This window comes from Arvicola amphibius, chromosome 3 (assembly GCF_903992535.2).
Source record: "Arvicola amphibius chromosome 3, mArvAmp1.2, whole genome shotgun sequence".
Lineage (NCBI taxonomy): Eukaryota > Metazoa > Chordata > Mammalia > Rodentia > Cricetidae > Arvicola > Arvicola amphibius.
In genome coordinates, this window is record NC_052049.1 from 121,423,000 (window position 1) to 121,449,777 (window position 26,778).

General features: G+C 41.3%; 1 protein-coding gene across 2 annotated transcripts in view; it reads right to left on the reverse strand.

Annotated features, from left to right (window-relative positions):
* Nucleotides 1-25,672, reverse strand: part of Ddx10 (DEAD-box helicase 10) — a 150,877-nt gene extending 125,205 nt beyond the window's left edge. For both annotated transcript variants that reach the window (XM_038322666.1, XM_038322665.1), the window contains exons 1-9: nt 25,395-25,672; nt 20,753-20,813; nt 18,311-18,441; nt 16,663-16,821; nt 15,539-15,659; nt 14,262-14,451; nt 6,875-7,001; nt 4,733-4,895; nt 2,879-2,963 (exon numbers count right to left, since the gene is read on the reverse strand). In XM_038322666.1, coding sequence (XP_038178594.1) covers nt 2,879-2,963; nt 4,733-4,895; nt 6,875-7,001; nt 14,262-14,451; nt 15,539-15,659; nt 16,663-16,821; nt 18,311-18,441; nt 20,753-20,813; nt 25,395-25,580 — 1,223 coding nt within the window. In that variant the 5' untranslated portion in view covers nt 25,581-25,672. The remainder of the gene's footprint in view (nt 1-2,878; nt 2,964-4,732; nt 4,896-6,874; nt 7,002-14,261; nt 14,452-15,538; nt 15,660-16,662; nt 16,822-18,310; nt 18,442-20,752; nt 20,814-25,394) is intronic.
* Between the last annotated feature and the right edge of the window lie 1,106 nt (nt 25,673-26,778).

The window sequence follows — 26,778 nt, forward strand, 5'->3', positions numbered from 1 at the left end:
GGAAGAGAAAGTGTGAAAAGAAAAAGGAGGGAAGTTTGCAAAGAAGAAAAGGATGGGAGGAAGGAAGGAGAGCAAAAGAGAGAGGAAAGAGGTTAGGAGAGGAAGGAATGATGGGAAGGAGTGGACACAGATCAGGTAGAAAGATGAAGCCAATAAGGGAAACAGTCTTTGGCCCTCAGGGCTAAAGATCCTATCATCCTTGGGAAAGCCTAGAAATCAGAGACAGATGCTAGTCCAGTTAGATCAACACCAAACTCCATGAAAGTACCAAATTATACCACTTTGACAGCAGGAAGAGTAAAAAAAACGTAAGCCAAAGAAGCACTCCACCTATAGCTAATCACAATTAACATGACTTTATTATAATTAATGTTTATGTTATTTACAATTCCTAACCATTTTAAATACTTATTACAATTTTACTGAACTGATATTCATTTGTTTTCCATTTTTCTGTTCTCATGTTACATGGCATGTTTCAAGCGTGTATGAGAAGTCCAGACGTGGTTGTTGGCGTCTTCCCCACCTGCTCTCCGTCTCTCACTGAGCCTGGACCTCATCTACTCAGCTGGACTAAGTAGCCAATGAGTTCTCATTATCTACCCGTCTCTACCACACAGCCCGGGACGACAGAGGATGTCACTTTCAGTGTGTGTGCACGGGTGCCAGCGACTCACACTCAGGTGCTCATACATGCACGGCAGCACTCTCGAGCTCGCGCACGCCGGGACACGAATTCTTCCACTGGACACTGTCAGTCCTCTTCTAACTTCTCTTTAAGGCAGGGTCTAAATTGCCTAGAGTGCCTTAGGCTTGCTCTAAAGCCCAGCAAACCCTGACCTTTAAGATCCACCTGCAGGAGCCTTCCAATCTCAGCTGAGAGCAACCACATCCAGGTCTCATCTCCCTCCTCCCTTAAGATCAATGTCTGCACAAAGTGCTAAGGCAAAGGAAGGACTCTAAGGCTTTTGAGAACCATTACCAAATGTGACCCAGAAAGAGGTCAGCCACTTATAATTCTACAAATTTCACTATAATCTCAATAGTACAACATATTACATAATTCTTTTCATTCATTTAGATCCATCTGTGATGTAGTTTTATGTCCCAGACATTTTCCCCACAGCTCTTTAGCCAATATAAGATGCTTCAACATGAAATACAAAAAAAATTTAAAAAGTCACTAGGAGGGGCCTTCACTTCAATCAGAAAAGGCAATCTATGACTCCTATCAACCCTGTCCCTTACTAAACTTATACCACAGAAATTAAGAGTACAAGACCTAGACTAGAGAAGTCAGACCGCCTGGTTCAAATTTTGGCTCTTTGTACCTTCAAACATATTGTATTACTGCTTAAACACTTGACTTCTTCATTTAAAACAGAGAAGTCATGAAGATTCATTGAGCTGATGTTCAGTAAGCGGTTCTTAAAGAAGTTTAGAAGGGTAAATTAAAGCAAAACAATAAAACTTCATGAACTGTTCTCAACAACAGCCTTCAGGCTGTACTTTTTCAATTTGTTTATTGTGCATGAAAGTGTGAGAAGGAGCGCGAGCATGCCAGTCTTTGTGGAAGTCATAAGACAACTCTCACCAACTCAGTGGCTCTCACCAATAAGGAAGCGGCTCTCTGGCTTCTGCTGATGCAGCGTTACTACAGGCTGGCTGGTGCAAGCATCTGGCCAAACCAGAGAGGCATCTTAGCATAGGAATACAGGTGAGCAACCCTGTATTAGGCTTTGTAAGTGGGTCCCAGGGATCACTCAAGTTTAGGCTTACATGGCAAGCACTTTTATCCATCCACTGAGCCGTCTCCCTAGCCCTGTCAGAGTTACTCACAACAAAACACTAGCACTCACATATCTAATTGTTCCAGTCTTTGTTTACCTACAGCTGGAGCAGAAGCAAGCTGTAGAGGGCAGTGGGAGTATACAGCAGTGACAACCAGCATTTAACAAGTGAACCCACCAGTCGTGTAATTCCCTGATGGGCAGTCCCATCTGGCAAAGCCATGGAGTTACTTACTGTAAATGACCAGTTGCTCCTGCCTGTAATTTCTCTCATGAGTCACTTCATTTCTTCCCTAAGAATATCATTTCTTCCCTAAGAACTGATATGGGTGTTTTCACACTGCTTGTTTATCTCACGTATATATCCCATTATTAGGACACACGTATAGCTGTGGAAGGTCAGAAGATGCTTTTCTGCTTAAGTTAATATTTATGAATATAATTTTCCAGGTGTTGTTTTTACTGATTCAAAGTCCAGAACAGAAGAAACTTGATTCTACATAATGTTCTCAGTAATTGACTTTTGCACGTAGTCCCAGTGTCAGGCTCCAGTCAATTGTTTACTGAGAATCCTCACCAACTTAAGGACTAAGTGTAAGACCACTGGCCTTGCTCTCTGGCCAGTCATTATGACATTCCCTAGTCTAAGAGAAACTACATGACTTATCCTGTGTCATGAGAAGGGTCAGGCCCTGAAAGTATAACATGTTAATTGTCCAGATTGTGATTGGAGAAAGAACTGGACAGAGAAGAAATGAAGTACAGGGCAGAGCAGTAAGTGGTAGAGACTATGGTGGGCTAATTAGGAACTGTAAAAATCTATGTAGCAATGTGCAGACAGAGGGAATCTCAGAAAAGATTTTTTAAGTTAAATTAAAATATCATCAGAAAGCATCTGTTTCATTATTTTTCCCTCAGATAGAAAAAGTCTAGCCTTTAGATAGATAAGAACTTTTTCCTAACCCTTGCTACTTTGAGGTCTTCTTTTTCACTGCCCTGGAGCGGATCGCAGGAGCTGGCCTCCCATAATCCATGTTAGCAAGCTTTGTTATTAAACAGTACAAAAACAAAGAAATGGCCACACCTACCTGGCAGTTCTCCCAGCTCTATGAATATATGTATTAGCATCCTCTGGACAATCAAACTGAAGAACCCAATTCACAGCTGGAAAATCTACACAGAAGAAATATCAAAGGGGGAAAAAAAAACAATTCAATATCTAGCCTGCTGTACTACTGTTATGTTACAGTATCGTGTGCCAAGACTTTCTACCACATCTCACGTAACAAAACTTTATTAAAAATAAAATTGATCGCATTAACCAAGAAATTATAAATATTTTTCTACTTTGATAAAGTGAACTAAAATTGCTTCTTTCTGAAACAGAAGAGACAGTGCTTTGTGACAATAGCGACATACCCTGATGTTCTGGTTGTGAGCCTAGCCTTTAATGACTGAGCCATCCCTCCAGCCCATACCTTGATGTTTAATGACCTAAAAGTATCACTCTTCATAGGGTCCTAGTAAACTGGCTTCTGGGTCTGAGGAGATGGTTCAGTTTGGTAAAGTGCCTGTCACACAGCATAAAGATCTTAGTTTGGATTACCAGCACTCATTGAAAAAAAATGAAATCAGGCACAGAAGCACTTTCCCTAACTCCAGCACTGGGGAGGCAGGGAGAAGAAGATATTTGGGGCTTGCTGGTTATTTTAGAAAATTCTGTGAACTCCAAATGCAGTGAGAGACTACATATCAAAAAACAAGGTAGAAAGCACAGAAGACAACAAACATCGCCTCTGTTCTCCATACACTTTGCACACACATGAACAGACACATAAAAATAATACAAATTTATACTTTACTTTTCCTGCTAGTGCTAACTCCAAATAAACTGGTAAACAACCATACACCCTGTATTTCTGAATACTACAAGCTTTATTCATTTCCAAAGAAGCCTGCTCTCAATCTCTCAGAACTAACTCTAATCATGTATAGGGTTTGCTGCAAGGATTTCTAAAGAAGATAAGTAAAGTCATTTTTGCCTGACCTTTTTTTGGGGAAGAGCGCTTTGAGACAGAATTTCTCTGTGTAGCCCTTGCTGTCATGAAACTCACTTTATAAACCAGGCTGGCCTTGAACTCACAGAGATAAATCTGCCTCTGCCTCACATGGCATGTACCACCACCGCCTGGCATAATAAGTAAATAATTATTAATTTTTAAAAAAGAATCACTGTAAGAAGGCCAAGATGACAAAGAGAATCACTTAAAAAATATTTTCAGCTGTAAGTCATTATGCACACCTTCAATACCAGCACTTGGGATTTCTGTGACTTTGGGGCCAATCTAGTCTACAAAGCTGGTTCGAAACCAGTTATACCTACATAGTGAAACCCTATCTCAAGAGAAAGTAACTGCTAAAATAGGGTAGCACATTCCCATACTGTAGATGTATGTTTAAGATGATTACGCAGTCAGAGTGACTGAAGAACTCAGGCTACTAGCCCTCTACTTACCTCCACTGTACCTACCCACAACGCTACAAGGTACAGTCACCACTGTACCTTCTGAAAGTTAAAGAATGCTAAATATAGTGATCTAACAATCAAAGTGACTAGTCAAAGAATGGATTTCACTGATTTTTATTGTTAAATTTCAGTTTTCAAAGTTGTAATTTTCTTATCTTTAAAATTTAAACCTTTCATCTCCTTTGATGACTACAGAGGCTCCTTGGGGTTATGATTTAATTATCATGAAACATAACCAAGCTCACCAGAGATGCAAATACTACACAAAGTTTCACTGTCATCTGTCATGTTCATCAACTTACCAATTTACTAAAGTCTCTCTCACAAGAATTGAGACTCAGATTTCCAGGAAAACACCCTATAGGTAAATATATTTGCCATGACCACAGAATGGTACTCCAGCAAGCTCACTTACCCAACCCTCTGGCTGCAATATCAGTAGCAAACAGCACTGCAGCCCTCTTCCGGACAAATTCATTGTAGACTTCCATTCTTCTCATCTGCTGCTGCCGACCATGGAGAGCAAGGATAGAGATTCCTGGGCGCAGCCGGCAGAACACCCTGTACAGGTACTGAACCTGGGCACAAGCAGAAGGGTAAGTCTGATCCTCAGAATGGAGGACAAATTTCACCAACTGTCAGTTTTATTAAAGAAACGTAATCTAGAATTGAAGTCTTGAAACATTTTTGTTCACATATTTTCTAGAACAATTTTGATGTCAAAAAATTAAAAAATCTCAATCACTAAAAATAAAATTTGAAAAGAAAAATTTGTTCTTACACTTTTTAGTCACCTAAATTCTTTCTAGTTTTGAATAGCTTTAAGAATACAACTTCTACAAAACTGTATTTTAAAATAAACAGCTATCATATACATATACAAGAGATTCTCACAGTAAAGCTATAGAAAACCGTGAGCAACTCTGAATAGAAGAAAGCCTTGTTTCTGTCCCTCCTGAGACTTTCTTCTCCATCTCTGGACCCTCACAGAACTACAGCTTAGGTTTGAAGCTTGAAAGCCTTTTATTACTATCACTGTAATTCATAAATTTCTACAACAAAATGTCCTCAAGTTGTATATTTGTTTCTTATACAAACAGGCTGTGCTAACCTTCTCCTCTGACTGAGCACTTAGTTGACCCTCCTTCCTGAAAAGATGTAATAAATAACTTAGACATAAATAAAATTTTACTCTAAATGTATTTCAATGTATAGGTCTAAAGGAGTCAACTATTGTTTTAGTTTTATTTCTTTACTATGTACTTACTACTAACTGGATACTGTTAGACTGAGGCAGAATTCATTATTATTTCTAACACATATTGAGAAAATTTGTTCACATAAATTAAAAACAAAATGGACCCAAAGAAAACTTAACTTTTGGAACTACAAAAAAATGCCAAAATCACAATAAAAGTAGTATATAAATGAACCATGAGCTCTTCTCCTTAAGGGACAACAAATACACTTCTCTTAATCCCTTACTCCTACTACAAGGCTGATATTCATCAATTATTTATTAACTAAATAAGGACATAGACAAAATATTGCAGAAAGATTTTCAAAGGGACAAATGACCCTAAAAGGATCCTAAAAAGGATTTTCAGGTATAACAATTCATATTTGCCTTTAAAGTACCAGCTATTGACCTAGGGGCAAGGTAAAGGTCTGTAGATGACCATAAACAAGGACTTGGGCCTCAGGTCAAAAGGAACATTCAGTTCCACACCCGTGGAGGGAACTACTACACTGCAAAAAGCCTCCACTAACCTAGCGAGCTCCATTCCTTCTGCAATGCTTTTGATGGAGAATACTATGCTCCCAGAATCATAATACCTAAAGCAGTACTGAAGAGAAGACAGCAAAGTGTCTGCCTTCAATGGGCTTCAAGTTTCATTCATGATTTATTTATTTCTATAAGTTGTTTGTTATACTTTGTTCTTTTGGCTTTGGGGGGAAGGGGGACCCACCACCCAGCTCCCAAGTAAATGCCACGAGTCTTAACTTACAAATGCTTGGACTTAGCTTGGCTTGTTTCTTGCTAGCTTTCCTTAACTTAAATTATTCCAACTACCTTTTGCCTCTTGGCTTTTTTCCTTTTCTTGCATCTGTATATCTTACTCCGTGGCTAGCTGGGCAGCTGGGTGGCTGGGCGGCTGGCCCCTGACATTCTCCTCCCCTTGTTCTCTCATTACTCCTTCTCTTCCAGATTTTTCCTCCTGTTTCTTCTCTCTGCCTGCCAGCCCCGCCTATCCTTTCTCCTGCCTCGCTATTGGACATTCAGCTCTTTATTAGACCATCAGGTGTTTTAGACAGGCAAAGAATCACAGCTTCACAGAGTTAAACAAATGAAGCATAAACAAAAGTAACACACCTTAAAATAATATTCTACAACAGATTTCCTTTCCAACAAAAATACAGGATTATCAATCTTTACAGTCTGTTTCCTAGGATTGCATAGCACACTGAGTAATGATGTGTCTACCTGAAATATGACAGCTCAGAGACAGTGATCCAACACAAGCACATTCAAAAGGAAAAATTCAGGAGTCGATACCTCTTTGCAACTGGAGAAAAACACGATACTCTTCTTCTTTAGGTGGCTTCTCAAAAAGGAGAACAGCACACTGATTTTCTGTTGCAGCTCACACACTATGTAGTTCTGTTCCAGTGTAGCAGGGGTGCTTGTAGAATCAAGACAAACAAATTCTTTTAACAATGTCATAGTGCTGCTTTGAAATCAACACTAAAAAAAAAGAAATGTACCAGGGCTCCATTCTCCCAATTTCTATCACACAAACATTTTTTTCTCTATTGTCCCCTATAAGAGAAACTCACCAAGGCTACACATATTCAGAGTCCTCTAGAGGTTGTATGAAAAGATACACAGCAGCACAGTGTCAACCACAAGAAGGTAAAGACCGCTGTCTGTGGGAAGCAGCTTAGAGGAACTTTGCCGGGCTGATGGCTAATGTCTACATATTTTACTGGGTTAGGGATTAGAGAAATATAAGCATTCGTCTAAGCAATTCAGACTTAACACCTGCATATGTCATGGTAAATCCGACAAAGAATATATTAATATCAAAACATTTATGGGCACACAACATTAAAATGGGTTAGTACACAAAAGTATGAAAAAATGACTAGTAAACGGATAATCATTGGTAGATAGTAAGTACATATATAGCAGGTATAGGGCTGTATTGAGACATGGAAGTCGGAGGGGGCTTATTAGGAAACAGAGGTTCAATGGGGGAGGGCGCAAGAGAGATCAATGGAAATGTACTGACTGTATATGTATGTATATATATATATATGTATGTATACATGTGAAATAATGAAAAAACAGATTTTTACGGAATGTATTATAAATGCCTCAATTTGTTACATGTTTAAAAATTCATAATAATGCCTGAAAAGTACGTTTAGGTTTACTATTGGAAAACTCTTATAATTTTATTTCAAATTATGGCATTATTTAAAACCAAAGGGTTAAAAAGAAAATCAACCCAAATGTCCAATTCTAAGGAACTTGTGGGATGAACTATTAGACCCCCACACCATAAGATATTAGGCAACTATAAAAGAATGTGAAATATATTCATGTATCACTGTGGAATGACCTCTGGAATCCATCATTAAGTAAAGAAATAAGTAACAGAATGAGATAGTACTCCGGTACTGTGAGACCGGAGATAATCCAAAAACTAAAAGTCAAATACTTTACGATAGCAAAAGAAATGATAAAACAGTATTGAAATTTAAATTTTCTAATTCATGATAAACTCTTATATTAAGAGAAGGAAAAGAAAAGCCAAAGGATGTGAGAAAATATTTGCAAATGAAACATGCAATTAAAAAATGTTCTTCATAAAACACAAAGAAAGCTTATGAAAACACAAATCCCCAATTTAGGAGAAAAATAAATAAATCTCTCAACAGTCACCTGCCCAAAGGCAATGTCAGGTCACGAAAGAACATAAGATGTTCCACAACCAATAAGCATATAAGATGCCTCTTACTTATCACTTATGAGGAGAATTCAAATTTAAAACAAGACACTATTAAACTATATACTTAGGAGCCTCCAGGATCAGATTTTGAAAATGATACAGCCACTTTTGAAGTTTTCTTCCCAAACCATTCTTGTCATCTAGTCCAGCAATCATACTCTTTGGCATTTACCCGAAAGAACTGAAAACTCAGTCCACACAAAAAACCTGCACCCAGACATCTAACAATTTCATTCCTAACCACCACAACTCAGAAGCGATCAAGATGCTCTACAATGAGTGAGTGGATAAAATGGTACACTGAGATAATAAAGTCATTTCAGTTGGAAAAGGATGTCAGGACGGGTTATAGTGCAGTGGGAGAATACTTGCAGGCCCACACAAGGCCGTCGGTTCAGTTCTCAGCACTACAAATTTTAAAGCCTTCAGACACCACCGATAAAGCCCAATTGACCTACTAAACAATACATGTTTCCTAAAGCTATCTTGTCAAGGAAAAAATAATCTTGCTTACTTAGAACTAAAATGATAAATATTTTATAAGAGATACCTCAGGACTGGGAAATGGTTCAAAGGCTAAAATTCATATTCAAGTATATGCATGAGTACTTGAATTCAAATCCCCAGAACCCACTTAACCAGAAGAATATCTGTAACCATAGTACCCTACCACAAGATGGAAAGCTGGGGGTGAGGGAGAGCAAGGGAAGGGACGGGGAAGTGGATGAGGAGAACGTGAGGGACAAGAGGATGGCTGAGATGGGGAAGGACAGAAAGAGAGCAAGGAAAGAGTTATCTTGACTGTGGGAGTCATTATGGGGCTAGTGTGAAACCTGGCACCAGGGAAATTCCCAGGAATCCACGAGGATGACCCCAGCTAAGACTACAACCAACATTGGAGAAGATGCCTCAACTGGCCAGCCCCTTTAACCAGATGATAACTACCTTATTTGTCATCATAAAACCTTCATCCAACAACTGATGGCAGCAGATGCAGAGGTCCACAGCTAAATATTGGGCCAAGCTTCTGGAGACCAGTCGAAGATGATCAAAGAGGTTAAGACCACAATGGAGATAGCCACAGAAACAGCTGACCTGAGCTAGTAGGAGCTCACTAAATCCAGACTGATAGCGGGGGAGCCTACATAGAACCAAACTAGGCCCTCTGAATGTGGGTGACAGTTGTGTGGCTTAGGCAGTCTGTAGGGCCACTGGCAGTGGGACCACGATTTATCCCTAGTGCTTGACCTGGCTTTTTGGGGCCCTTTCTTTTTTGAGAGATACCTTGCTCAGCCTAAATATAGGGGGAAAAGCCTTGGTCCTGCCTCATGGTGATGTGTCAGACTTTGTTGACTCCTCATGGGAAGCCCTACCCTCTCTGAGGAGTGGATGGGGGGAGTGTGGTGGGGGAAGGTAGGGGGAGGGGGAAGAAGGGAGGGAATGGGAACTGGGAAATGTATATAAAATGAAAAAAGATCATTTTTAAAAAAATTAATTAAAATAAAAAGGGGAGGGAATGGGAACTGGGAAATGTATATAAAATGAAAAAAGATCTTTTTTTAAAAATTAATTAAAATAAAAAAGAAATATACCTTGATCCTTTAAACCTTATTATAAATTACACTCTATAAGCAACATAACCTAGAAAGCCACAAATCAATATAACCAATCTACTGAGAGTAAGATATGACTCTCCCTTTGGAAGCCCATATCCCTGTCTGAGTACTCCTTATGATCACACTGGGCACCTCCCTATTAATCCATGTCCTTAGGAACGACATTAAAAATATTTTTTAAAAATCCCTGCGTCATGCCGACTTACCCTGAAATTCCTTTCAGTAATCCCCAAATGGAGGTTCCTAATAGGAAAGGCAACTCTTTTGACTGCTGCCAGTGACAATGAGGAGTTAAGTCTCTGTCCCTGTCACCTATGCAATCACCTATGTATCACCAAGCTACACCTCAGAAAATACCATGTGACCTCGGTTAATAAATTCCTTAGCAAATCTTTGAAGACAGTAACTTCAAAACTCACCAAAATCCTATACAAAGACACTGAAGTGCTATGCTCCTTTAAGACGCCCACATACACACTTTAATGCCTTACCTTTCTAGGGTGCCTCTTTCTCTTAACCTCATACTGAAAATCTGTATTATATTATAATCTCTTTTAATAAACACATAATATCTAGTACTGAAATTATTTTCTGCATCAAAGTCAAGAATTTGGGTTTTCCTAAGTGAACATCTCTAATAAACTATATCCTTTTCAAAAGATTTTATGAGAGCCAGAAACATGTACAATGAACCTAGAACACCAGAAAACAATGAGCCCAAGGAATGAGGGCAGACATCACACAGACTCAGGAAACAGCCTGGATATTACATTCTCAGACAAGTACAGGACAACTCCAGAAAAAATATTAAATAAAGTAATTTCTGTTGCATGAAAGACATAAATCTATATACTAAAGATCATTAAAGTTATCATTAATCATCAAATCTGAGTCTTAGTACAAAGGAAAAAAAAACTGGTCACAGTATCAAGTAAGCTACCAACTTAACCTAAACACTGATAAAGAGAATAAAGCACATACACATTCTCCTTTCCTCTAAGAACTGTTCCTTAGCCTAACATGGCTTACAGAACAGCTGGTGGATAGAAAATATTCCAGTCAAATGATACAGAGAGAATAGTACAATGCTGCAAATCCTAATGAAATAATGGAGCAAGGCAATAATCATCAGTTGCTAAAATTATAAAGTTTTAAAGGTATTGGTTCCTACCATAAAGCAGCTGCCTGCATGAGTTTAACCTTTGACCCAGCACACTAGCTAGATTTAATACAAAACAAAAACTTTTTTAAAAAAGACTGACAACACCTGAAAAGCAACCAAGGCAGCCAAGACTTGATCTACTGAAGGAAAAAACAAGTATGAGGCAGGCCACATAGGAACTTCATTTCCACCCAAAGCATTTGCTTCCAAGACAAGAAACATACAAAGCTCCAAGATCAACATTTGAGCCCCAAGATCTCCAAAGAAGAAAACTATACTTAAACTTTTCAATTTGCCATAAAGGGTTAGCCAGTTCCTAAGCTGAGTGCACACAGGGGAAAGGGGTGACAATGACCCGCAGGCAGCTTCTGTAGGAATCCACAGGAATGAGCCGAGGCAATGGCAGTCTCACATCACAGCCGAGAGCTGTCACCAGGGGCTGGCAGTGCAGCTCAGTACTACGCCACTGCCTAGCGTGCACAAGGTGGGAAGGGGTGAGTGAGTAAAAGGAGAGCGAAAGATTAACTAACAAAAGAAAGCTTGGCTGACCCAAATAACTAGTACTAAAGAAGATATTAAGGTCAAAATTTAGTAATGATGATACTTTTTTCAGGATTAATGTCAATGGTAATAAGAAATGCAATACTGCAATACTAACTCTGTATGTACGTAATAGCTCAACAACATTATCTAAAATCTGAAATCTTTCCTGCTTCTCCACATAATTTCACCCACAGTCACTAAGAAAGATGACAAATTTGCACGGCACGGATATCGCTATTTCCCTGAAAACCACTATAAACATCATTTATCCATCTGTACTAATATAAAAGAAACACCAGTGTACTTTTTATAAACACACTCTGCTGTTCATCTTTAAGAAAACCTAATTTTTGGGTCCTTCACAAGATTTGAGATCATCTACATGCAATGGTTTTAGAGTTTAGATCTAAGTCTGGGTTTGCGACTGAAGACTGAATCTAGAGTCTCATGAATGTTAGGGACAAACTTTAACACTGGCTTATATGCTGTGCCTCTTTTACTTTTTATTTTACAGTAGAGATTCACTAAGTGGCTAAAGTAGGCCTTCAATTTATGATCCTCCTGCCTCAGCCTCCCAAATACCTGGAGTTACAGAGCTACACCAGTAGCCCAGGCAAGACAGTCATATTTATCTTTCTTAGACTGTTAACCACAGTGATGCTATTAAAGGAAAAGTCCGTACGAACACGACACAAAAGTCCACCAGCATCTGCTTCCTTCAGTGCTTCAGAATTTTGGATCACTGTCCTAGAGTCATTATTGTAAAGGCACAGCTGGGTAAGTGGCATGCCCACACATCTGCCTTCTAAAATTATTTGAAAGCCACAACTTTACAAATGACAAAACTATGTTTCAAAACTCATTTGCTATTTGAAATGAAAAGTATTTGCACTCAAATCTTTCTAGAATCTTATGATCTTAGATAACCACCTCTGCTATCAACAAGAGACGTGAGTAATCAGTCTCTCACCAACTCGCAGTACCTAGACACCATCTACATTGTTTGTCCTAACAGAACTATTAAGATACCTCGACACAAGTCAAAAGAAAAAAAAAGTCTCCTCAAGAGTAAGCCAAAGAAAAACTATTCCTCTAGTACTTCTTATTATCCCATTCCCATGTCCATGTAGCCAAAGCTAGCAGAACTCATATCCTCCAAAATGTATCCATCAAAATCACCTGAAATCAAGAAGTCTTAGGTTTTTCTTTTTGAGGGGATGGAGTTGGAGGGGTTCGAGACAGGGTTTCTCTGTGTAGCTCTGGCAGTCCTGGAACTTGCTCTGTAGAACAGCTGGACTCAAACTCACAAAGATCTGCCTCCTGAGTGCTGGGATTAAAGGCATGAGTTACCACCCCCCAGTTCAGGTTTTTTTTTAACCTTAGACATTTGGTCAACAAAGTCAAGGTGGGTATATATTTATATTTAAAACTATATTTTAAAACTTTCAATCAAAATTAGAGTTCTGTAGAAAGTTAAGGCCTACCAGGCCAAAAGGAGCCAACCTGGAGTCTGCCTGGCGCTGTCAGGGGTCCTGATCATGCCTAGCCAATGAGGAGGGACCAAGGGATGTTGCCTGAGGGCCTAGAAACAGGCAATATCAGAAGTCCTGATTGTGATGAGCCAATGAGGGATGACCACACCACACAATGTCAACTGTCAATGGATCAGAATGCCTAGGTGCTGAGAGTATATAACTTTTTCCCCATTGTTAAATAAGTCTTCTGTAAGCCTTCTACCTGACTCCCAGTGTCTAAGATGTTGACACTGTACCTTCTCAACCCCTCCCCCGAGGAAGACTTTAGGGCCCAGCAAGAGTTCTTTTCCCAAACCTCTTTAGACTGACATTTCTTCATCAAAAAAAAATGAAACTTTTAAGATGAAACAAAAACAAACTTGAGTACAAATTGTTATCTTTGCAGTATCTAACTTATTGCCAATGTAAAATGCATCTTCAGGAAGTCAACTGTGTCCACTGTCTATGATGACTCATATCAGGAGTTAAATATAATTTCCAACTCTTATTACTCCACAAGCATACATGCTCTTTACTGTCACATAAGCATATATACTATGGTCTACATGTATTAAGTCAAAGATAAAAACGACAGTGGCTAGAACAATCCCAAACAGAAACTATTTTGGTAAATATTAGTATATTTGATATGTTCCATAATGCTTACTACTGCTTAGCAGTGTGACTCTGAACTCAGGTTTAACAGATTTAGCACATTGTACCCACGTCACTACAGGCACAGCGTCCATAGCAACATGACAGGCTCTGAGAAATCCTGTCAAGAGCAGGGTTTGACTTAACTCAGTATCACTATTATCATCCGAAACTTGATCCTCTCTCCCTCATTTATGGTGGGAGCGGTAACTGGTAAAAGACCTGTTAAACATCCTATCAAAATGTTTGCTCTCCAGACCACATTTTCAGTAAGGTTACATTAAAATATTCTCATACTTAAACGTAGGCAGAATTTGAGTAATTTTAACAGACATGATTAGTATCTTCTGTATAACTAATAACAAGCATATTCCATACAAAAAAATAGAATATTAATTCTTGAACTAAAAATATGGTTCAGGGAGGAAAGAGTTCCTACCTGTATTTTGCTTTTTCATGAACCCAAACGTACTCAGGGTCTTTCAAACTCAAGCGTGCAAGGTCCTTTACAGATCTGGTCTGTGTGGCTGAGAAAAGTAGAGTCTGCCGCTTCTTGGGAAGATTTTCAATAATAGCGTTCATGGTGTCAGCAAAGCCCATGTCCAAGATCCTATCTGCTTCATCAAGAACTGAAAAACAAAGATGCAAGTTGCTCTACGACATTTAAAGAGTACATTATGCTAAATGCAATTTAGTACACTGCCTGGAATCCTAAAAGCAGAAAAACACTTTGGCTAAGCTAAGGATATAGTTCAGTGTAGTACAATTGCCTAGCAAGTACAAGGTCCAGGGTTCAAATCCCAGAATCCCAATTCAAAACAAAATGATAACAGTATAGTGGAATACTGATAATCTAAGAAAAGAAACCTAGTGTCATAGTTACATACAAAATTAAAACTAGGGTCAACTAGGTAATGGGCAATACAGAAACCCTACCACTGCAGCTTTTCTCTAAGTACAAAGCATTCAAAATGAAAAGTTATTAAAATACCAGTAAGTAGCATCTCCATGCAAAAATAAATAAACAAATAAAGATAAAAAATAAAAAAAATCATTAAAACAAATAATCTGACCTTTTAAACTACAAAAATTAGGTATTACTTAAAAGAAAAAAAAAAAGAGGGGGCTGGGAAGATGGCTGAGTGGACAAGCACCTGCCATGCTAACATAACATAAAAAATAGAGTTCAGCACATGAAAAGCCAAGTCCCAGCACTTGAGAGAGATATGGGATCCCCAGGCAAGCTGGTCAGGTGCACTTGCCCATCTGGTGCATTCTGAATTCACCAGAAGACCCTGCCTCAGTAAGAAAAGCAGAAAGCAATAGAGGAAGACACCTGACATCAATCTCTGGACTCCATACGCACCCACAAGGTGTGAACACACACGCATGCACATGTGCGAGATAGAAAAAGAAAAACTTGCCAAGTGACCACACTCAAGTACCAAGTTAAATCCATGGAGTCCATTCACTTTTCTCTTTCAATTAAAAAAAAGGAAAAAGATCAACCTTGTACTCTCTTGGCTTAAGAGCCCAAACATCAAAATAAAAGTACAAGGTTGTTTTCATCATGTTATCAATAAGACAGTTCCACTCTTAAACCTCAGGAGGGCTTTCTTGGCAAAGAGCTGGCTTTTTAGGGGGTTTTGGTCTGGGGGGTTGAGAGTTTTTGAGGGGGAATGATGCTTTGTTTTTATGAGAAATCATCAGACCCACCTAACATCTGGAGATTGGTGGCGTGGAAGCATATTGTTTCATCCATGTGCTGAAGAAGTCGGCCTGGTGTGCAAACAAGAATGTTTATGTTGTTGATCCTCTCAGCTTCATGCTTCAAATCCTGCAAAGAGTTGTTTCCTTGGTTACACACAGACGCCTCACAGCAGCCTGTGCACAACTATAAAAGCCACTTGGATGTGGAATTCCGTCAGAGCAATTTAGATTCTTAGAAATAAATACCACTTCTCTCTTCCAGCTCTGCAGCACACCCACATTTCCAAATTAAATCAAAGTCCTCAGGGAAGTCCTACGAAGCTCAGAGCTCTTCGAGACCCCTTTACTATATCCAGGACTCTGCGGCTAAGAAAAGCTAACAAATGACTGCGCCAAGACCTGATCTCCTGTTAAGTCAATAAAACTGTCTTAAAAACTGGAACTACTCGCATTCTTTAAGTCAGGACCAGAGGCACTGAACGGGCTCTCCCATACAGCCTCCCACAACCTACAGATGGGGAGCAAAGCAAGCACCACAGCTTACAATTTACAGTTTCCCTTGAGACAAGAACCATCAGATGCTACTAAATGTTAAAGACAAGTAACAGGTACAGGAGTAAGATTTGTGATGCTACATTTCCTTGTTTGTGCACATTTACACAGAAATTCAAGAACTACTTCTCATGGTTCAGAGGTGACCATAGCAGATATAACCTTCTCAGATGTACTGAAAATTCAACCAAAGTTGACCAGGCTTTACCAGGATCTAGATAAATATTCCTCAAAGCAATCTATCTTCCTTTCATGTGGTACTGACACAGCAGGTTTTTTTAACTATTCTGCCCCTTATACATCCCTTATACAAAGGTACTATGTCCACATACTGTTATGGTCTCTTTCTCAAAGCACACAAACAAATAAGTTTCTCTAGTTAACCTGTACATCTGTCTGAGAACCTCATCAACTCCGATGCTGACAAGAACAGACTTTCTGGACCTAGGCGCTGGGTGACAGTGATCATCCTGAGGCCCCTCCTAAAAGGCCAATTCTTTTAGATTAGTGAGCCTCCATCTCCTTTTTCCCTGTCACCTGCATAGTGCTATTGAGGGAAGGGACAGATAAAGACAAACCTTTCCACCAATGATGAGACCAGCTGAAAAGTCATGATTCTTTCCTACTTTGCGTAGAACCTCAAATGTCTGATAGGCCAGTTCTCGAGTAGGTGAAATTATCAGAACCCCCAAACCATCTGCTGAAGTCCATTGCAGGCGGTATAAGGCTTCCAACACCTTAAAGACAAGAGAAAATTTGTATTCAGTAATCTCTTTAAAAAGTCTGCACTGAGACTCAAATCTCAACCTTTTTCTCTAAGTCAAAGACACTATCAAACAAAATATTCCTCTCACAAGTTTTACCCAATCCAAGAAAACATCTCCAGGATGTTTTCTTTCCAATTAAAGAAGCATCCAACCCTAACTCAAGAAGGAAAAGAGAAGCCCTAAGGCAACTTCTCTGATGTCAGAACCAAACACAAGAAGACCAGCTACTGGAGAGGGTATGTGTAGTCCACAGACCACTGAAACTAGTACAAAAAAATTATTTTCTAAACTAAAAACACATCATAATCTGTATGGCTCCTATAGTTTTTATAGTGATTGAATTCCTATACGTAGAAAGACAATGCTATAAAAATAATAACCAACTAGGATTTAAGAGAAATTTAAGGCATTTCAAACAAATCATGACTTTCTATAAAGGCCAGTTTTTTTGTAGGAACCGAATTAGGAAACCAGCTAAGCAACTGAGATGTAAGTGAATTCCTAAGCAGTTCTACTACCCTACTATTATAAAGGACAACTACCAATGTTCTAGAAAATTCTCAACAAACCCTCATATCCCATTGAAGTGTGCTATTGTAGAATACAATCTCCCGAGTTCAACAGCTGCCATCTCAGTCAGAAGAGCTGTAACTACCACCAAGAGCAGAGAGTGGGAAGGTCACTGAACCCTGACCTGAGATTCTGCTCACCCCTCCTGTAACCCCTCCCCCCCACTCATTAACCCCTCCCCCCCCACTCATTCATGGCTAGAGATGCTAGTGTATACAGAGGCAGTGGGCCAACTGAAGAGAAGCTGTCAGAGCAGCTATAGGGATGTCCTAACCCAAGCTGGGGTGACACTTTCCAATGGTGCAGTTGCTTTGGAGTTATCCATCCTCTTGAAGTAACCCCTCATTCATGTTCTAGAATCAAGTCCAATAAACTCACTGGTTCCCAAAGTTGGATTTTAGTGGGAACATACTGTGTTTTCTTGGTGGTGTCTGCAAGGCAGGAGTAGATATTTGCTTACATTTCCCTGGGGAAAGAAATCTCACAACATTAATATATTTCAGCCTTATCCTAGACAAGTGGCAAATAAAAATACCAGTGGCAGGCATCAGCTTTCCTCACCAGGTCTCCAGGGAATTACACCAAATGAAACAAGCAAAGCTCAACGACAGAGCAGGACCACTCTAACCTGCCACAGCGGGAGATCCGCCTCCTTCAGAACGCAGTGGTTTATAAAAGCAGACTGACTCATCACTGCGATAAGTTTCCATGGGCACGGCCCTGTGGTGGGAGCTCAGAGTGAGAGCAGGAAAAGAACGAGAGAGATGTGGCTCCTATCTGGCCAGGAACGCCAACATTAAACAACTGTTTATATAACTGTTTTCCTTGTAGGTAAAGAATGGCATAAAATTATATAATAGAGGCTCTGATCCAAAATAAATATACTTACTGGAACGAGAAAAGCCAAAGTCTTGCCAGATCCAGTTTTGGCAGCTCCAAGCACATCTTTACCTTGCAAAGCCAACCCTATGGTCTGCTTCTGTATCTCTGTTACCAAGCGGTACTGGGCTTCTTGTAAACCTGGCAGTGTAGAGAGGAGAAGAATACTTAAGAAAACCCTAAAGGATGATGCTACAGGCTAGACTATACGTCCCCATCACAAACAAATGGCTGGAAGTTTTTCTGCTCTACCCTGATGGAAATCAGGAAGAGAACAGCTCACTTAATTTTGAAGGGCTGGAGGCTCACAGGCTAGACTTCCAAACCTACCATCACTGAGACCTAAATCCAGACAACTAAAAGCTTATGGCTCCATGCGTTCAAGGCTGCAGGAGATGGGTCAGTGAGATGGCTCATAAGGTGAAGTACTGCTGTGCAAGCCTGATGACCTGAGTTCAATTCCCAGGACCAACGCGAAAGGCGCGGGCTGCCTCAGAGCTGTTGGCCGACCTTCACTGTGGCACTCACACCATCCCCCACACACCACACATACTCCAGAAATAATAATAAATTAGCTGCTAAACTAGCTGCTTTGTTTTGTGTTAAGCTGGAGACTAGCTGTTCCAGAATTTAAGGCAGAGGCTTATGTGGGGACTTAAGACTACACAGAATGGTAACACATGGATGAACCTAGAGTGAATTATATTAAATCAAACAAGCCAGGCACAGAAAGATAGATTCCAGACGACCTCGTATTTATAGACCCTGAGAACAAAAAGAATGCTGATTGCCAGAAACTGGGGGAGTGGGGAGCTAGAAAGCTATTACTCAAATAATACAAGGTCACACAGGATGGAATACGTTCAAGAGATGCCTCATGGGATGGGGAAAGCTCAGTCAGTAGAGTGTTTACTTAGATGGATGAAGCCCAGGGTTTGATCCCTGCATACATGCCTATAAACCAGTAGTTAGGATATAAAGACAGGAAGATCTGAAGTTCAAGGTCATCCTCATCTATAGAGCAATAGTGGTCACAGGGCCAATCTGGGATACATGAGCCCTACCTATCTCAAAAACAAAAACTAGATATATGATACATCATGGCATCACAGTAACTATAGTCAGTTATATGCTTTTTATGCTTGAAAATTGCTGAGAGTATATATAAGTATTTTTATCATGCAGGAAAAATAAGCACATTCATGTGTTTATATACATATTTCAAGTCATACTATCACATACCATAAACATGCACAATTTTTGTCAAAAAAAAAAAAAAAAAAAGAATAAATCACTCCAAAAGAGAAGCTATCTGCAAGTCAAGGTGGCAAGCCTACCACAGACCTGTCTCTCAAAGCCCTGAAACCATTCCTGCCAGCATCTTACCCCTGGACTTCTAGCCATCGCCTCTAAGAAAATTTCTACTGCTTAATGCTGTTATTTTGTTATGGCTACCCTAAAACTACTAATTTGAAGGGTAAGATATTCTTGTTACTCTCCTATTTAACTAACAGAATCAGGTTTCATTCTAATTTTCCAGAGATTCCTGATCCTTTTTAACTAATCTTCAATCACTCCAGAAAAAATAAGAAATAAAAATGGTTAGAATTCCATATTTGATAGATGGGGTTGATGGTACATGCCTGGTGGTGCTGAGGTTGAGGATAGCCTGGACTATAAAAGGAGTCAAGGCTATCCTGATTTTTTTTTTTTTTTTTTTTTTGGTTTTTCGAGACAGAGTTTCTCTGTGGCTTTGGAGCCTGTCCTGGAACTAGCTCTTGTAGACCAGGCTGGCCTAGAACTCACAGAGATCCGTCTGCCTCTGCCTCCCGAGTGCTGAGATTAAAGGCATGCGCCTGAACTACAAAATAAAACTATCTCAAGAAAGCTGACCTAGGGTAAAGAAAAGGGACGGGGTTGAGCCGGGCAGTGGTGGCGCACCCCTTTAATCCCAGCACTGAGGAGGCAGAGACGGCCAGATCTCTGTGAGTTTGAGGCCAGCCTGGTCTACAGAGTGAGTTCCAGGACAGGCACCCAAAGCTACAGAGAAACCCCGTCTCAGAAAACAAACAAAGACACAGGGCTGGAGAAATGTTTCAATCAGTAAAGCGCTAACCTTACAAGCATGAGGACCTGAGGTCTATCCCAGGACCTACAAGTAATGCCACACATGGTGGTATGCGCCTTTAACCTAGACCGGGAGGTGAAAACAGGAAGATTTCTGGGGCTTTGTGGCCAGCCAATCTAGTCTAATGAGTGAGCTCCAGGTCAATAAGAAACCCTACCTTAAAAGAGAGAACCATTTCCTGAAGATAATACCCAAGGCCGTCCATCATCTGGCCTCTACACACAGGTACCTACATACATATGAACGTACATGTACAATTTTTACAAAATTGAAAAGACGTGAATAAATCTAACAATCTATCCTCAAATGACCATATATACCTACCTTTCAATGTTTTTTTGGACAAAGGGAAATCTGAAAATCTTGTAATTTCATTTACATTTATCTGGAAAAAGATTGTGAAAAAGAAATAATGTCAGATAAGACAAGAAATATTAGGTGATTCATTAGTTTCATAATGCACGCCCCCCCCCCATCCTACATTTTGCTCCCTTGCTCATCCTTCACGTAACAGAATTGAGGCAAACCACCGCTTCTAAATAAAAGCTACTTATTCAATTAACATGAATCCCACAGAGGAAACAACTGGCAGATCCTCCTGTAAGCAGGGCATACGATGTGCTTCTACTTCCTCATACTTGTAGCCCCATTAACTAATGCGCTGCTTTCACAGGATGCGGAATATCCAACGGTGGAAGGAGTAACGTTTAACACCGATTGTCAACTTGAAAGAAGATAGAATCACTAGGAAACAAGCTTTTAGATATTTCTGTGATGCAGTTTCTAGATTGGGTTAACAGAGATGGGAAGGCCCAACCTGCACGCAGGCAGCACCAGCGTTCACCCATCTCCTGACTGTGGACAAAACATGACCAGCCGTCTCACAGTCCTGCCAAGACAGACTGAACCCCTCAAACTAAAAGTCGAAATGCACCCGTCCCTCCTTAAGGGGCTCCTTGTCGGGTATTTTGGCTCCCAACAATGGGACAGGTCACTAATAGAGGAAAATGGCTCCTAGAACTGGGTCTGCTGCAGTGGCAAGTCTGACAATGTGCTCTCTAAGCTTCACACTTGTCTGGGAGAGGAAGGTAGAAGAGTGTGAAATGAAGCTAGAGAAGTCCGGGGTGTGCAAGCGCACCTGAGTAAGATATTCAGATGCAGTTCAACAGACCAGAATGCCGAGAGAAATGCAGACGGGGAGGCCCAGTTCTGGGCTTCAGAGGGACGAAAGGACTGCCCAGACTGTCCTGGAAACCACTCCTGTCATACTCTGCCCACTGATTGCATTCTGCCTGTCCTGGAAACATGAGTGAATACAAATTCAAAAGTAATGAATGAATTTGCTTTGCAAGGGACTCTCAAGCCAGGACAGCAGTCAGCCTGTCAGTGTCGTGGCTAAAGCTTCTGCTCTTCCTGGTCTGCAGTGAACACAGACAACAGATGAAGCAGACACAGAGGGAAAATGTACCATTTGACAAGGAGAGAAGGAAGTTTGAAGTTTCAGGAAATATGGCTGCTGAGTAAACTGTTAGACTGGCACCATTAGGGGAATCCTGTGCTCTGCTCAATAAGGTACCTCAAGAACAGGACTTCCCCACCCAAGTCTCCATCTAAGGGAAATTCCTTTGAAAGGATGGGGCCTAAACTGAGAAGGCCACTGAAGAAGTTCCCTAGCACCCAGAAAGTGTTTCTGGGGTCGACACAAAGAAGCTGACCCAAGTGGACTCCAGAGTGGCCAGGCTCTATCTCAAGCTGACAGCAGAGCCTGCAGTTTGGCAATGCCATCCACATGGTGCTAGTTCTACAGGCACAGGCACGAAAGATGCAAGATTAGGGGATCACGGAGGTTTGTGCTAAGGTTCTAAAAGTCACCAACGTCAGGTGAACGTGTGGCAGGGTCAGAGTCTCTGTGAGGAGGCCGGGAGAAGCCACTGTGTGAATGTGTGATGGTGAACCCAAGATGCCAGCCCAGGGAACATCACTGATGAAAGCTCAGTCACAGAACGGAGCCAAGCCAGGCGAGAGGGCCTGTGTGCATGCAGGTTGCATGCCCCACAAAGCCATGTAACACTTTGTCAACCCCTACTCTAGAAGATTATGTTTAAAGGAATTCTTGAAACCTACAATATGAGATGATCTTAGATTATACGAACAAGGTAATCACTCCTCCCTACAGAGACAGTGATGAGTATTCCCACCACTCAGACACCTCATGTCTCAAATTCCCTATGTCCTTCAGAAACAGTGAGCAAATACTTTTCAGGATTCCCACACTGGCTGGTGAAAGAGAGCAGAACAGCATGGATCATGATTTAATCACCCTCTTAACCTTTTCACCTCGTTCCCTCCTGACTGCTCCCCAGCCTGATAACACCTGTTTCTCAAAAATGTTAATCCATGAAGAAAAGGATAAAAAATGCTACAGAATGTTCCATTTACTTCAAACAAGAGAGAAAGCAATCTGCCTCCAACCACCAGGTCAAATTTTGATTTTAAAAAATTTGTAGAATGCAGCATTTCTATATAGCACGGCCGATCATAACAGTGAAAACAGTTGCTGAACTAAAACAAATAGCTCCATATCCTCAATAAGCCTCAATCCCCAGTTCTGCATCACTCTCTATCACATGTGCACACACACGCCACCTCCCTCCTCACGATGCCAACCTCTCCCCTATACCTTCACTGCACACCCTAACTCCCCAGACATCTTCCAACACTCCAATCCCACACTCATATATTCCACAAGTTTCACTCCCACCCTAATCCTCCACACACATATATTCTATCACCCACACAAATGCATCTTTTCTAAGAACACCCCATCTCTCTCTCTCTGTCGCTCTGTCTGTCTCTCTGTCTGTCTGTCTCTCTCTCTCTCTCTCTCTCTCTCTCTCTCTCTCTCTCTCTCTCTCTCTCTCTCACACACACACACACACACACACACTTCCAATATACAAATGTTCTCACTCACATTGTCCCATAACCTAGGCAGTCACAAGCAAAGGATCAACAGCCTCAAGCTGGAAGAGGAAAGGAGAGATTCACCCTCAGAGCCTAGCAAAGGTAGCATGGTGGCCTTGCTGACACCCTGATTTTTATTACAATCTGGACTCCAGGGGTATGAAAATATAAGCTTTTAAACCAGTGGTCTACGGCAGCGTGTTACAAGACAACAGAGAACTAGTTAAGGAAGGCTGCAGTAAGGTAGGGAAAGAAGACAATGGCCGCCAGCCTTCATGGTCGCCTGTATGTGTAGACACTCAGCATGGGCAGAAATAAGATGTGAACTCAGAAAAGTTCTGGGTAGAGCAAAATAAGGAATCACAGACCCACAGGAGTAAATCAAACAAAGGCTAAGGCTACATTCCCTAAGCAATTCTCATCACAATCCAAAACGAAATCCAAAGACAATTTGTTTTTTTATGTTTGGTTGGTTGGTTTTGGCTTTTCAAGATAGTTTCTCTGCATAGCCCTGGCTGTCCTGGTAATTGCTCTGTAGACTAGACTGGCCTCGAACTCAGAGATCTGCCTGCCTGTCTCCCGAGTGCTGAGATTAAAGGTGTGTGCTACTACGACCACATCATAGACACACCCTGCCCCACAGCAATCTGTTTTTAGTGATTATTTCTATGTGACAGACATTGTGAATAATGCTTCCCACACATTATCTTACTAATTGCTGGCAGCTTATAGGGTAGGTGCTATTGCTAAACCTTTTAAAGACAAGAGAGGAGCTAGTGTAAGAAATATAACCAAAGATACACAGTTGGTGAACAAAATCTCAAATCATCTGAACTCAAAACCCAGACTGACTCTTAAATGCTACCTAACAACTCTAAAGAGATTATCTCAGTGTTGATGTTGTTTAAGAACAGGATAACAAGTAATGACTTTAGTTCCAAGATGGTTCCGCTTGTGTTAAGACCCTACAATAGAAAGGTGGCATTCACAGACAGGGTGAGGTAGATGAATGCTGAAAAATACAGGTTTTATGGGGAAGGAAGAAAGGAAGTAACATTCCTAAGGAGCAGAAGCCTGGGGCAGAAAACGATGTCAGCCTGTCAAAGCGTTAACTATGGGATTACTGATGGAGGAACGTTAGCTACAAGGTGGGGGTACCAAGTAACAAGCCAGCACAGTCCTGATTCTCCACACTGACTTTCGTTGAAAAACATGGAGAAAGGAAATAAGGCATGATCAGAAGATTATACTAAGGGATGCAGCCAAGTGCCCAACTTAGAAGGCAAAATTTTGGAAATAGACACAGGTCTAGGTTCCAATCCCATACCACTAGATGTAAGAAATTAGGACAAGCTCCCCAAACTCTACTGGTCTCATCCATAAAATGGAATATTAAGATCCATACCTAAGATAGGGGCAAAGGATATATGTAAAACACATGGAGAATACTTTTAAAGGTAGATACTATTTCTACTATTTTAAACATTTTCCAAGAACGACAGCATTCTCTTATATCATTCCATATTTTATTGTCTTATTTATTTTATTTCTGAGACAGGGTTTCATGTATCCCTGGCTGACCTCGATCTTGCTATAAAGACCGAACTTCTGATCCCCCCTGCCTCCACCTCCCTAGCCTCTGAACGTGCTCCGTTTAGGTGGAACTGGAGATGGAACGGATGGCTTCCTCAGCGTTGGGCAAGCACTCCACTGAACAACACCCTCGGCTCTCACTCGACCGGCCATGCTCTTTACACAACTGTCACCACTACTACCACCCTATTCTGTAACCACTGCTGCACTAAGTGTCCCTACCCGGAGTATCGCTGCGTTTCTATCACTTTTCCCAGAACTGTGGCAAGCAGAGGAGCCAGACCTGGGTAGTGACACCAAACAGACGACCTGTGAGACCTCCCTGGCCGGGTCCGCCCCTTTCCAGCAACAACACCTCCCGAGGCCCACGACTGCAGCGCCCACCCGCGCTCTCCCGAGCCCGCCTCACCTTCTCGTAGTTCTGCATGAGGCGGCTGATCCCCTCGCGCTCGACCTGCCATTCCGGCTTCTTCAGCTGCTTCCTCCGCTCCTTCTTTTGGTTCTGCCTGTGGCTGTGTTTTTTCTTCCAGCGATTGAAGCTTCGCACCGGGTCGGGTCGGGTTCCCTGACCCAGAGAATCAACCTTTTTGCCCATGGTGGCGGAGACCAGGACCCACACCAGCCCCTGAGCCGAGACACCTTAAGCCTTAGGTCCCAGAGGGAAGACCCGAAAACAGCATGCGCAGAACCCGCGGGGGCGCATGCGCGAGACCGGGAGCCCGCCCCAGGCCTTTGAAGGGTGGGCGCACTCTAATGACGAAATTCAGTGAGCAGGCTATGATTGGTGTTTTGGCTTCCGCAGGGCGGAGCGATCTCGAGAAGCGTGCTCTGGGGAACTGGCAAGGCTCCGCTGCTACTGGAGGCGGAGGGGGGGGGGGGGGGAAGGGGGGGAAGCGGGGGGGGGAAGGGGGGGAAGCGGGGGGGGGAGGGGGGGGGGGGGGGGGGGGCGGGAGCTTCTTGAAACAGCGCATGTGCGCAGTTTATTGCTACTATGGTGATGTCATTTTACCCAAAGTTAAAGTACTGTTATCCATTTGCTCTGCATTCAGATGTACCCAGCATTCGAGAGCGCGCTTCCACACGTTATAGACTATGTGGTTTGTAATCACAATCTTCGTTCTGCATATTTCGACCCAGAGAGTAGAAAGATTTGTCAAAAATCTGCTAATTAGTGACTTATTTCCTTCCATTACAAAGTACGTCTCTAGGAATAAAAAAGGACATTTATATCGTTCAGAGTTTTCCTCTCAGCCCTTCAGACTTTAACCACGGTAACGAGGGTACCGATACAAACTAACTGAATTTACCTTATAATGCTATTATAAAAACAAAATGATAGCTTAAAAATTAGAGAAAATATGTTGAATAAACCCCCAATGGTTTCCTTTTTCCTCGTTTTTCGATACAGGATTTCTATGTATAGGATCTCTGGCTGTCCTAGAACTAACTCGTTCCGTACCCAGGCTGCCCTAGAAATCACAAGGATCCTCCTACCTCTGCCTTCTGAGTGCTGAGATTAAAGGTGTGAGCCACCACTGCTCTGTTAATTAGTTTCCTTTTTTTTAAGTGAATTTGTTTTTGATGAATTAGATTCCATGACACGTTTACATAGGGCCGCTACAAGCACACGTTGGACTTGGGATGGAAGGGTCCAGGTTATGGCAATGGCGATCAGAGATTTAGGTTGGAAGTTTATATATATCTAAAGTGTTTAGGCCTTTAAGTTCCCTTTTTGGCCCCACATATCAACACAAATACCCTAACTCTATGCCTTATCAGCAAATTTGGAGCCA